Source organism: Pseudozyma flocculosa (genome assembly GCF_000417875.1).
Source record: "Pseudozyma flocculosa PF-1 unplaced genomic scaffold scaffold00014, whole genome shotgun sequence".
Lineage (NCBI taxonomy): Eukaryota > Fungi > Basidiomycota > Ustilaginomycetes > Ustilaginales > Ustilaginaceae > Pseudozyma > Pseudozyma flocculosa.
The window spans coordinates 419,657-430,406 of NW_006920882.1; the positions used below are offsets into that span (position 1 = coordinate 419,657).

Consider the following 10,750-nt stretch of genomic DNA (forward strand, 5'->3'; position numbering starts at 1 on the left):
CGGGTCCCCGTCCGTACGGTAGGGTCGGCCGACCGTACCGTCCGGCCGCGTACGGTTACGGGTCGAACACTCTCTGCGAGGTCGCCTTTCGGCTGCCGGTGGGCAGCGCGGCGGGCGCCGCATCGTCCCAGCTGGCGTGGGCCGCGTCCAGACTCGGATGCTGCGGCTGCACAGCGGCGGCAGAAGACGATGGCACCGGCGCCAGGTCCGGCAGCTCGGGCGCCCCCTCGCTGTCACGCTTGCGGATGAGCGAGCGGGGAGATGGATCTTCACGCCGCGCCGCACCGCCCCAACGGCTGGGCCCATCTCCGCGCGCCGGCCAGCCGCCAGTCCCGCGCAGGGTCGCTGGCTGGCGTGAGGGGTGACTTCTCGGACCGTGCGGCGGCGAGGATCCCGTTGCGTATCCACCGGCCGGGTGCCGGGACGATGAGTCGACAATGGGCCTGATAGCGTCGCGGTTGCGGTCGTGGTCAGGTGAAGCAGCCCGCGGCGGTCCACCGGCGTCGTCTTTGGCCAGGGCGAGATCGGCTGTCGAGCGAGGAGCAAGGGCGCAGATGTCAGTGATGCGAGCCAAGTCGATGCCGCGGCTGGTGGGCGGCGGCCCCTCACCTGGACTGGTCGACCTCCGCCTGTCGGGCCGCGGACGGGGAGGAGAGGATGGTGGGCCTCGAGCCGGGGGATCCGCTTGGCCCGAAGACGAAAAGGAAGCCCGACTGCCCGATGCCCGCATGCCTACGTCGTCCCTGGCCGTCGCAGCAGCGTCGGGAGCGACGGCGAGCGGAGGAGATCTTGGCCTATGGAACGCATCCAGTCCCTCTCCGCCTCGCCTGTCGGGATCCCTGTACCTGGCGTCGCGTTCTAGCTCTCTGGCACCCCTCGAGCCGCGCCTGTCGAGCTCTCGCTCGCGAGCGTAGCCGTACGCGCGCTCCCTCTCCCAGTCGATGCGCCTGTCCCTGTCCCTCTCGCGATCGCGGGCATAGGGATGCTCTCGCTCTCGCTCGCGGTCCCGGCGGTAGGCGTACTCGCGCTCACGTTCGCGCTCGCGGTCCCTGTCCCTCTCCCTGTCCGGCGGATAGCCATAGTCGGCGCGGGGTCGCGGGTAGCCGTAGCGGTCCCGCTCTTCGTCGATGCTGCGGCGCGACGAGGACGATGCAGGGAATGGCGGCGGTGGGTAGCCGTCCGGGTAGCGGGGCGGTGGCCGGTCGTCGCGGTAGTCGGGGCGGCGGGCGTCTCCCCGGTGCCACATGGTTCGTGGGGACTGTTGCCGGTCGTGGAAGGATGCGTTTCACGTCGTGCGTGCGGCCGAGGTCGACGGCGATGGAGGTGGCAGCGGTGGTGGCAGCGGTGGTGATGGTGGTTGGTGGTCAGAAGGCAAAGTGCGACGAGGTGCGGTGGGGTTGCAGAAAAGTGGAGTCGGGTTGAGGCGGGCTGCAGCGCGTCGGAATCAACCGTCAATCGTCTGCCCTGCCGTCGTCCTCACCACTGACCACCACCGACCACCACCGCCCACAGACCAAGACCGCACAGAGGCAGCGGCTGACACGCACACAGCAATTGGCATTACCAAGACGCCTTGTACAGCGCCGAGTCACATTGCACCCGCTCAACAGAGGGCTAGCCTCCCTAGATACACCGCGGCAGGCAGGCAGCTCTCGGCGGACACAGCGCAAGCCGAGGCAAACAACATGCAACGACAGCGACAGCGGCAGGGGCGTCCATCTCAGCACACCTCACGGCGAACGACACCGCCCTCACTCGCGCCGCTCGATGTCGACCCAAAAGTCGAGCAGGTAGACGAGGAAGCTGGTGAGCGCAAAGTAGGGAAACTCGTCTCCCTCCTCGCCCTCGACCGACCGGCCCGTGCGGTGCTCGTGCGGGCTTCCAGGCTGGCGCTTGGTAAAGGTGAGCTTGTAGCGCTGCAGCAGCGTCGGCAGCGCCTTTGACATCTCCATGATGGAAATGTGGCGGCCGATGCAGATGCGCGCGCCGCCGCCAAACGAAAAGTTGTGCCGCTCCAGCTGGCGCCGCTCGTCCTCGTCGTCGGTCATCCAACGCTCCGGCCGGAACTGCCGGGCGTCGTCGCCGTAGGCCGCGGCGGTGCGGTGGTAGTGCCAGCTCGACATGGTCACCTCGGTGCCCTCGGGCACGTACAGGCCGTCGCCCAGCACAGCGCCGCCGGCGGGCGGCAGGCGGGGAAGGCCGTAGCAGACGGCCGCCTGCAGGCGCATCACCTCCTTGAGGCACGCGTGGAAGTAGGGCAGGTGCTTGACCGACTCGGCGTACGTGGGCGGCATGCTCAGGCCCGACTCGTCGACCTCGTCGCGTAGCCTCTGCACCACCTCGGGCCGCTCGTGGGTCCAGGCGATAAAGGCCGCCAGCGTGGCCGCCGTCGTATCGCTGCCGGCCGTGAGGACGGGCAGGGCGGCGATGAGCAGCTGGCCCAGCGAGAGGTCCTTGCCCGTCGCCGAGTCCTTGGACCGCATAAAGGTCGAGAGCATGTCCTTGCGCTCCGTGTCGCCGCGCCGCAGCCGCGCCTGGACGCACTCGACGGCCCACGAGACGAGCTGCGACGCCGGGTCGCTAAACATGCGGATGGCGCGCATGATGGGCTTTCCCAGCTCCGGAACGGCGGCCAGCGCGACGGCGCGGTTGAGGTTGACGTAGATGGCATTCGCCACGCCCAGCATGTCGCGCCTCGCCTTGATCAGGCCGAGCGGTTGGCCGAAGCCGAGGTCGGTGACGACGTCGACGGCAAAGAAGCGAAACACCTGCTCGAGGTCGACGGGCCTGCCGGCGTCGGCGTCGGCGTCGAGGTTGTCGAGCAGCGTGGCGAGGTTGGCGTCGACGCACCCTTCGAGCTCGAGCAGCGCCTTCATGGCGTACGCGGCGCCGCACTGGGAGCGCAGCCGCGCGTGCCGCTCAAAGTCGCGCGTCGTGAAGAGCGACTCCTGCTTGCCCGGCTTGATGAAGCTGTACAGCTCCGACTTGGCGAAGCGCGTCTTGAGGCCGTAGACCTGCTGCACCGTGTCCGGGTCGACGGTGAGGATGCGGTTGCGCCCGATGCGGATGTGGCGCGCGCCCGGGTAGCGCTCAAACAGCGCCTTGGTGGCGGGGACGTAGTCCATCTTGAGCGCGCGGAGGAGCAGAAAGGAGCACAGGCCGCTGCGAGACATGAAGGGCCCGGAGAGGCCGGCGAGCGGGTGCAGGTAGAGGTTGTAGACGACGTACGACGCGAGGAGCGCCGCCGCCGCGACGGCCAGCGAGAGCGGCGTCACGGCCGATGCGCCAGAAAGGCTGAAGTCGATGCGCTGGAACATGGTCGTCGAGGTCGGGCTAGCCGGGGAGGGATCCTTGACGGGATGAGGTGCTGGCAGGAGAGAGAGAGGCGGACGAGCGACGGGTACTTATAGGTCCACCGTCCGCCAGCGCCGCCTCGTCCGCCATCTCGGGAAGGCAACCAATCACCTCTCGGACGGCGAGCCTGTCGATTGTGCGATGGACAGAGAAGCAGTTGTGTGGGCGGAGGGTGCTGCAAGGCGGTGGGACCGTCGGTCACTGCGTGCAGCTGAGGGCGCCGGTGCGGGGGCGGTAGCGAGGTGAATGGAGCAAGAGCCACCCCTGCCGCGATCAAGGTGGCAACGGGAGTGCCCCCTAATTGAGCTGGACCACAGAGGCCCGGGCTGATGTAACCTGCATAGCCTTGAAGGCTGCTCCGGGCCGAGGGAGCGGCCTGATCATGTCCGCCAGGTTAGGGTGCGCCTTGCCATGCGGTCAGAGGGAGCGCAAGAGCTACATTGCTTGCTTGCTTGCTTGCTTGCTGGTCGAGGTATCGGAACAAAGAGGTGCGTGTTGGTCGACTCCTGGCGAAGACGCTAGGTCGATCGCCTGCCGCCTTAGCCCGCCATGCGCTACCTGGCGTGAGCACCAGGAGCGGCAACGACCGGCGAGCGTGCGTGCGTGCGTTTGCAATATACCGGCTCGAGGATCCCGTACGGCATGGGCTAGCGGAGGACGGCGCGGCTCGTTACGTTGGTGTGCGATGGAAGGCCAGGCTCGATGACGAAGCGAGGACCGAGGATGCTGTGCCAATGGGCGACCCGCCGGCCCAGCGACGGCTTCGAGGCGATACCCCAGATGCAGACGTAAGATGGCAGGAAGGCAGGCAGGCAGGCAGGCAGGCAGGCATGCCTTCTGTGCAGCGGTTAGGGAACCTTGCAACGTACGCTAGTTAGCCTGCGTTCGGGTTCGGCTTCCCGGAAGCTGCGTTCCGGGGGTTCGGCTGTGTGGACAGGCTAGGGTTGTCAAAGAGCGAGAAGAGGGGAGATCGCCGACGGCTTAATCGCCGGACGCTGCTGCGACGGCCGCCGACCAAGCAAGGTCGTGAGCGTGCCGTGGATGGGTTGAAAAAAGGGCCTGCTTCGGCCGTGGTCAACTTGGGCCGATGCAGGCCGAGGGTCGACACCACGACTTCTGCCAGTCGAGCGAGCGAGGTGGGATGGTGGTGGTCGTGTGGCTCTCGATGACGGCACGACACGCCGCCGCCCCCGCGAAGAATTCAGCTCCACGGCACAAAGAGGAAGGGTCGGTCCGGCCCCCCTTCTCTGTCTCTGTGGCGAACCCCGCACGGAGCTTTGCTCGGCGGCCCGTCCGGGCATTCCGCAGCTCCTGTCTGAGCCCATCATCGAGCGGGTCAAAGGCCGCGGGGTGCATTCGAGGGTCGCAGATCGAACGCCTGCTTTGTTACGGAACAAGTTGGAAGGCAGACGTTGGCGCGGATTCGCTCGCAGCGGTGTGGATCCGAGGTCCGCCGTCGTCGAGCCGCTCGAGGCCGGGCAGGAGAGAATGAATCCGAGGGGACGGCCTCTCCGGCGACCTCGAGCGAGGAGCAACCACGTCGCCGACGTTGCCGACGCTGTACGGAGAATGACCTGCCCCGCAAGACGCCCGAAGCATCGGCGCAGTCGAACCAGTGCGACAGTTGGGCGGCGTTCCGCCCGCGCTTCAGCCGTCGCCGCCCACCCCAGCGCCCCCATGCGTAGCTGATCGCTGCTGTGCCCTATTGTCGGCCGTAGAGCCCTTCGAGGTGCAAGGTCTAGAGCTCTAGACCTTGTCGATGGCTTTTCTTGCCGGCACCGTCGAAGTAGGCCTCCCTCATCCACGGCTAGTAACTGCCCTGTCTGACGCCCCAGGCCAGGCCGACGGTAGGCGGGAGCGATAACGGCGTCCAATCGAGGCGGGCTGGTTGACCTCGTTGCGGATTCCGTGCCTGCCCCGCAGGGCTTCCAGCCTACCACCTTGTAGCATGCATGCTTCGTCGGGACCGTAGGGGCAGCTGGTAAGCGTCCGTCGCTCAAGCAGGGCCGCCGCTCAGCGATGCCGACAGAGGGCCCTGATCTCGTCGGTGCCGCTCTTGCAGCAGCCGCCGACAAAGACGCCCGACCACGCCGGATCCCGAGAGACCGACTTGGCGATCTTGATGAGGCCGTCGGCCCAGGACTCGGCGCCCGAGGGCCCAGCGACCGACGACGACGACTGCGAGGCATCGTTGGGCTGCAGCCACACCTTCTTGACAGCGTCGTAGATTAGCCCTCCGTCCGGGTAGAGCTGGGATGCGAGGACAGGCAGCAAGAATGCGGGAGAACCGGTGAGCTTTGCGAAGGTCGTCAGGGGGGAGGGCAGCGGAACAGGCTCAATGGGAAACTCACGAACAGCAGTGGGGCGCCTACGCCCGCCTCGGTGCGCTGTTGTCGCAGCGATCGGCCGCCTTGCGACTCTGGCCGGTCGAGGCGCTGCAGGGCCGTCGTCATCCTGTCCGCCAGCGGCGCGATCAGGAAGGGCTTGGTGCAGTTGATGCCGACGCCGCTGATGGGCCACCGCGCCTTCTTGCTGCTCTTGCCGCCGTCGTCTTCCGGCACGTCGACAGAGAGGAGGCCGTAGAGAAGGTCCTCCATCTCCCTGTCGGCCCTCGCCTCCCTCCGCTCGTCGCTCGTGCCCAGCTCGTCGCCCGACGCCTTGGGCCACGGCAGCGACCGGTCGTCCGGAAAGGCGTAGCTGACGTAGACCGGCTTGAGCGGCGCGTCTGTCGGCAGCTCGTGTGCGAGGTCCTCTAGTGCAAGGCGGAACGCGACGCCCTCGTCGGCCCGCGGCACCGTCTCGAGCGCGACAACGCCAATGGAGGCCCAAGCGCGCTCGTCTGCGCGGAACGTCTGCAGCCTTCGACGGTGAAACGCGCGCAGCTCTGCGACAGTGGGCTGGCGGTCGCGGCGGTCGTCCGAGGTAGGAAGGTAGGTGGGGCGGTAGTCGCCCGTGTACTCTGCGCCGTTGGACAGGACGGCGCCGTAGGGCCCGAGCGAGAGGCTGATGAGCGGCGCCTTGCTCGACGAGGCCGAGGCCGACTGCGACGAGATGGCGTCCGAGGCGATGTGGACCGCTGCGGTCATCAGCTCGTTGGCGCGGGAGGGCGAGTAGCTGGCTCGCTCGAACGACTCGTGCGAGGCCTGGTACCTGTTGCAGGGTGGGGTCGTCGTCGCAGCAGAACAATGCCGGGATCAGTCTCGACCGGGCGGCGCGACGGCGCTGCTGCGGAGGCAATCCCGACCGCGGTCACTCACGTGGCGGTGCCGATTATCTGAGCGCCAGCGTCAATGTAATGTGCGTGGGCGTCCAGGATACCGCGACGACCCTTGCCGTCCTTGACGTCGTCTTCTTGCTCGTCGAGCAGGCGGGCCGACCAGAGCGGACCCCGAGACAGGTCGAATCCGAGGCCGTCCTCGAGGTAGGTGGCAAGTCCGCCGTCGAGCACGCCAATCCTGCTGTCATCGAGCAACGACACAAGCGGTTCGATTGCAATCGTCATGACGGCGATACGGGAGAGGTTCAGGGGTGGTGGTGGAGGTGGTCGTTGGGCAGCTCGAGCGAGAAGAACTGACGGGCTCCAGCGACTTTCCAAGGGTCCGCCAAGAGATCGGGCTGCAGCGACGCGGAAAAAGCGTGCTCGCCCGGTCTGCGGCAGCGGAAAATCGCCGGCAGGCAGAGGCAGGCGGCTGTCCAACCGGGATCTGATACGCGTCACGTGACAGCACCGGGCTGTCAGCCGGCGATTCGGACCGGCCCGCGCTCCCCAGCCGCTCCCGCTGCCCCACCGCCGCCGGTCGTCCGAGCCGGTTCGTGCGAGTCTTCATCGAATGATCTTGATATCAGATTCAGAAGGAAGGACAGCGGGTCGGAGTGGACTAAGAAAAGGAAAGAGTGCAATGGGAATCTCGACAAAGGGAACGGTGCTTGGCAGGGCCCTCGACGCCCTCCTCGTCGAGCGACGCGCCTTCTCCGAGCGAGCGCGACCACGGTACCGACACGGCACCACCTTGCGCATCGATGTGTCGTCGCGCCTATGTGCCGTTCAGTGCGGCACGGGAACGAGACGAACCTCGCTTCGACTTCAGGCCGCGGCCGCATTCTGAGTTGCCGGGGGCGCGGCCTGCGGGTTGGCCTCCTTGTGGTGGTGGAAAAAGTGGTGGTGCTCCTTGGGCACCTCCCAGCGCGGAGGCGGCGCCTTGACGGCGTAGCTCTTGGTCTCGCCCCCACCTCGCACCTTTTCGACGCGCAGGTCAAACTCGAGCTCGCCCGTCTGCTCTTGAAGCGTCACGGCGCACCAGTTGCGCGCGCCGATAATGTACTTGTCCGTCTTGAGCTTCTTGCCCTCCAGATCTTCCTCGAAAAGGGGCACCATCGTCTCTTTGGTGTGTATGTAGAATAGACTCTTGTGCTTCTTCTTTGCGAGGCGGTTCAAAAGCGATATGACCTGCGGCGGGGGTGGTGTGTTGACGATGGCGGACGTAATCACGGCCAGCATGTAGCGCGAGTCGGCGCTTGGCGCGATAGACGAGCGGTGATAGAAGAGACCGACGCCGCCAGCGTGGACGTCGCCGCTCATGAAGGAGATCCTCAATCTTTGGCTTAGAGCGATGTCCTGGACCGCCGAAATAAGTGCGTTCCTTTCCCGTTTGTGCGGACCGGCACACCAGTGGTCCCCGAGGTCGTCGAGGAGCTCAACCTGTCCGTTAAAGTTGTTGGTGAAGCCTGGCGAGAGGCCCTTTGCGAGCATGACGATGGGGTTGAGGGACGAGGAGAGGGTGCGTTCGAGGAAGACCATGCGCGGGTAGGCGAGGGGCACGCCGAGGAGGATGGTGAGGTGCTCGACGCCGGGGGGCATGCGGCGGATGGCGTCGAAGACGCGGCCGTAGGTGTACTCGGTGCAGATCTGGTCGACCTTGCGTTCGGAGCGGCAGTCGACGAGGAGGATGTACTGCTTGGGGCCGAGGTAGCACAGGAGGCTGTGGTTGTACCAGGGCATGTAGACGCCCTTTCCGCCGATGATCATGCTGCGGTTGGGGTGGTCGGTCTCCGAGGTGCCGTCGATGTCGTCGACGACAAACAGCTGGAAGAGGAGGAAGAAAAAGTAGCCGCGCGTGCCGATGTAGTTGAAGACGGGCGCCATCATGAGGTCGTCCGGGTAGGTGCCGAAGCCGTCGATGAGGTCGTGGTCGTCGAGCATGTTGATCATGGGGATCTGAGCGATGGCCTGAGCAAAGGACCCGGTGCCAAACCACTGGCAGTACCAATTGAACATGAACCGGTCGATGGCGGTGCGGATCTCGTCGGTGAGGGGCGTGGCCATGCGCTTCTTTGGGTCCTTTTCGTCGTTCCACGGCTGGATCTCGGGCTCGCGGACGAGCTTGTCGCAGTAGATCTGGTCTCCGCCGCCGACGACGGCGTGGAAGGGCGAGCGGGCGTGCTCGCGCAGCATGTCGTCCCACAGCGGGTTGGGGCCGTTGAACTCGGACTCGTCGACGCTGGCGCTGAAGCCGTTGCAGCTGTGACCCGCCCAGCGGAAGTTTTGGTCGCGGGCGGGCACAAAGAAGGTGTGGCCCGTCATGCCGCGGATGGCCTCGGACTTAGAGTCCGGGTGCGCCTCGCCCTCGATGCTGTAGGCGACGGCGAGCTGGGTGTCGGCCATGGGGATCTCGATCTTGAAGCGCCAAAAGGTGAAGCTGCCCTCGGCGCCGCGGTACTGGTAGATGCGCGCCGCCTGCGACGTGGCGGTGGCGTCGTCCTCGCGGATGGCCGTGGTGCCGTCGGCGGGCGCCGAGCCGTGCGCGGCGCCCACCTCCTGCCACCGCAGCCGCAGCGTCGGCACGATCGAGTAGTCGCTCGTCGCATCGTCGGTTACAATCATGGCGTAGGCGTGGTACACGTGCGTCGCGACGTCGACCGTGTCGTACCGGAGCATCGGCCCCGTACGCACATTGAGCGTCGTCATCGGGGGCGGCAGGCGCAGTGAAGCGGTAGGCAAAGGCGAGGGGGGCGCGGGGGAGAGGCGGTGCAGTGACGATAGAAGGCGGCGGAGGCGGGGAAGAGTGTCACCGTCGGACGATGGTGGTGATGGTGGTGGTGGTGGTGGCAAGTCAACGGTGGCAGGCGCAAAGGTCGCAGGTGAACTCAGGTTCGTTCAAAAGATGGACACAGCCGCCGGTGGCAGCAACCACGAGCAGGCAGGGTGGCAGGGCAAGGGGGGGCAGGCATGCACGCATCCACATGACAGCAGAAGCCCTTTGATCTCGTTTCCTCGCCAGGGGATTTCTCTAGATCGCGCGCGCCTCTGTCGATTACCAAGGCGCGCGCGGTCGTGCAAAGTAGCACGCAGTCCAGCAGTAGCAGGTCAAGGCAGAGTCCTCTCGCCTGCACTTGCTGGGGACACGCGGGGCGACGCCAGATGCGGCGCCGTATGTAGCCAGCCTCGCCTCGTCGCCGTCGCCCGGATCTTGCTTGCCCAAGCCGGATCGAGATGGCTTGACAGGCGGGCTCGGAGCGGGTGCGTTGCAACGGGGGTGGAGGGAAGCGGGCGGAGGGAGATGTTGAATTTGCAGGCCGTGCGCCCCGTCTTCTTTCGCCTCGCCTCGTCCTGCCAGGCGGTACCGGTACCCGTAGTGGGCCGGCCCCCCCAGCCGCCGAGAGAGCCTAGAGGCGCGAGGCAAAGGCATGTCGTCACTTTGCCTTTGCCAATCAGACAATCGACCCTGGCCATCGGCTGGGGACCAACGACGGCGCGCGAGCGCACGGGCACGACACGCAAGACCTCGCATCCGACCGAGCAAGATTCGCAGCCTGCCCTTCGAAAAAGGGGTTTTACGCAGACACTCTGCCCGCTTTTTCGAAAATCCTCATACACACGGTGCCCGCTCTGTCTTCGTTCTGCACTTTGCGTCGACGTCGACGATGAGGGTACACACCATCTTGACTGCATCCTGGGCTACCCAAACCGCTTCTGACCCGCGAACTTCAGACGTACGTCAACTTCTGCCTCATCGATGGTGGGACTCGGTCAGATCAAGAGCGGGCACTTGGCAAGCCGAGCTCCGAGGACGCGAATGAGCATGGAGCTACCAGTCAAGAGCAGACGACCGAGAAGGCGGGGCGAAAGACGGCAGGCAGCGCGGACACCTTGGTATTTGGTACACGACACGGCGAAACGGGCAGGAAAAGGGAAAAGGGGGCGACGATCGGAACCACAACAATGGCAATAGGGGGATACCGATGAAAGGAAGGCGAGCGAGAGGGAGCGAGAGAGAGAGGGAGAGAAAGGGGGAGGAAGAAAGTACGATGCAGCGAGCACCTTTTGGAACCACGAGGACGAGGATCGATAGAGGGAAGAGAGAGAGAGAGAGAGAGAGAGAGAGAGAGGAGGAACGGA

At 65.9% G+C, this 10,750-nt stretch overlaps 5 protein-coding genes across 5 annotated transcripts in view; all 5 read right to left on the bottom strand.

Annotated features, from left to right (window-relative positions):
- Nucleotides 1–1,246, bottom strand: part of PFL1_04399 (uncharacterized protein) — a gene marked incomplete at both ends in the record, with an annotated part of 1,775 nt that extends 529 nt beyond the window's left edge. Inside the window, 3 exons of the mRNA XM_007881925.1 lie at nt 71–528; nt 610–629; nt 846–1,246. Of these exons, the coding sequence (XP_007880116.1) occupies nt 71–528; nt 610–629; nt 846–1,246 (879 nt within the window). The remainder of the gene's footprint in view (nt 1–70; nt 529–609; nt 630–845) is intronic.
- A 505-nt stretch (nt 1,247–1,751) lies between these two features.
- PFL1_04400 (uncharacterized protein) lies at nt 1,752–3,317 on the bottom strand (the record flags this gene model as incomplete). The annotated part of the gene is made up of 1 exon (XM_007881926.1): nt 1,752–3,317. The coding sequence occupies one exon, from the start codon at nt 3,315–3,317 to the stop codon at nt 1,752–1,754; it is 1,566 nt and encodes a 521-aa protein (XP_007880117.1).
- Nucleotides 3,318–5,367: 2,050 nt separating this feature from the next.
- Nucleotides 5,368–6,856, bottom strand: PFL1_04401 (uncharacterized protein; the record flags this gene model as incomplete). The annotated part of the gene is made up of 3 exons (XM_007881927.1): nt 5,368–5,604; nt 5,706–6,504; nt 6,612–6,856. The coding sequence occupies 3 exons, from the start codon at nt 6,854–6,856 to the stop codon at nt 5,368–5,370; spliced, it is 1,281 nt and encodes a 426-aa protein (XP_007880118.1).
- A 582-nt stretch (nt 6,857–7,438) lies between these two features.
- PFL1_04402 (uncharacterized protein) lies at nt 7,439–9,319 on the bottom strand (the record flags this gene model as incomplete). The annotated part of the gene is made up of 1 exon (XM_007881928.1): nt 7,439–9,319. One exon carries the CDS (start codon nt 9,317–9,319, stop codon nt 7,439–7,441), a length of 1,881 nt encoding a protein of 626 aa, XP_007880119.1.
- Nucleotides 9,320–10,381: 1,062 nt separating this feature from the next.
- Nucleotides 10,382–10,750, bottom strand: part of PFL1_06881 (uncharacterized protein) — a gene marked incomplete at both ends in the record, with an annotated part of 6,682 nt that continues 6,313 nt past the window's right edge. Inside the window, one exon of the mRNA XM_007882033.1 lies at nt 10,382–10,439. Within this exon, the coding sequence (XP_007880224.1) occupies nt 10,382–10,439 (58 nt within the window). The remainder of the gene's footprint in view (nt 10,440–10,750) is intronic.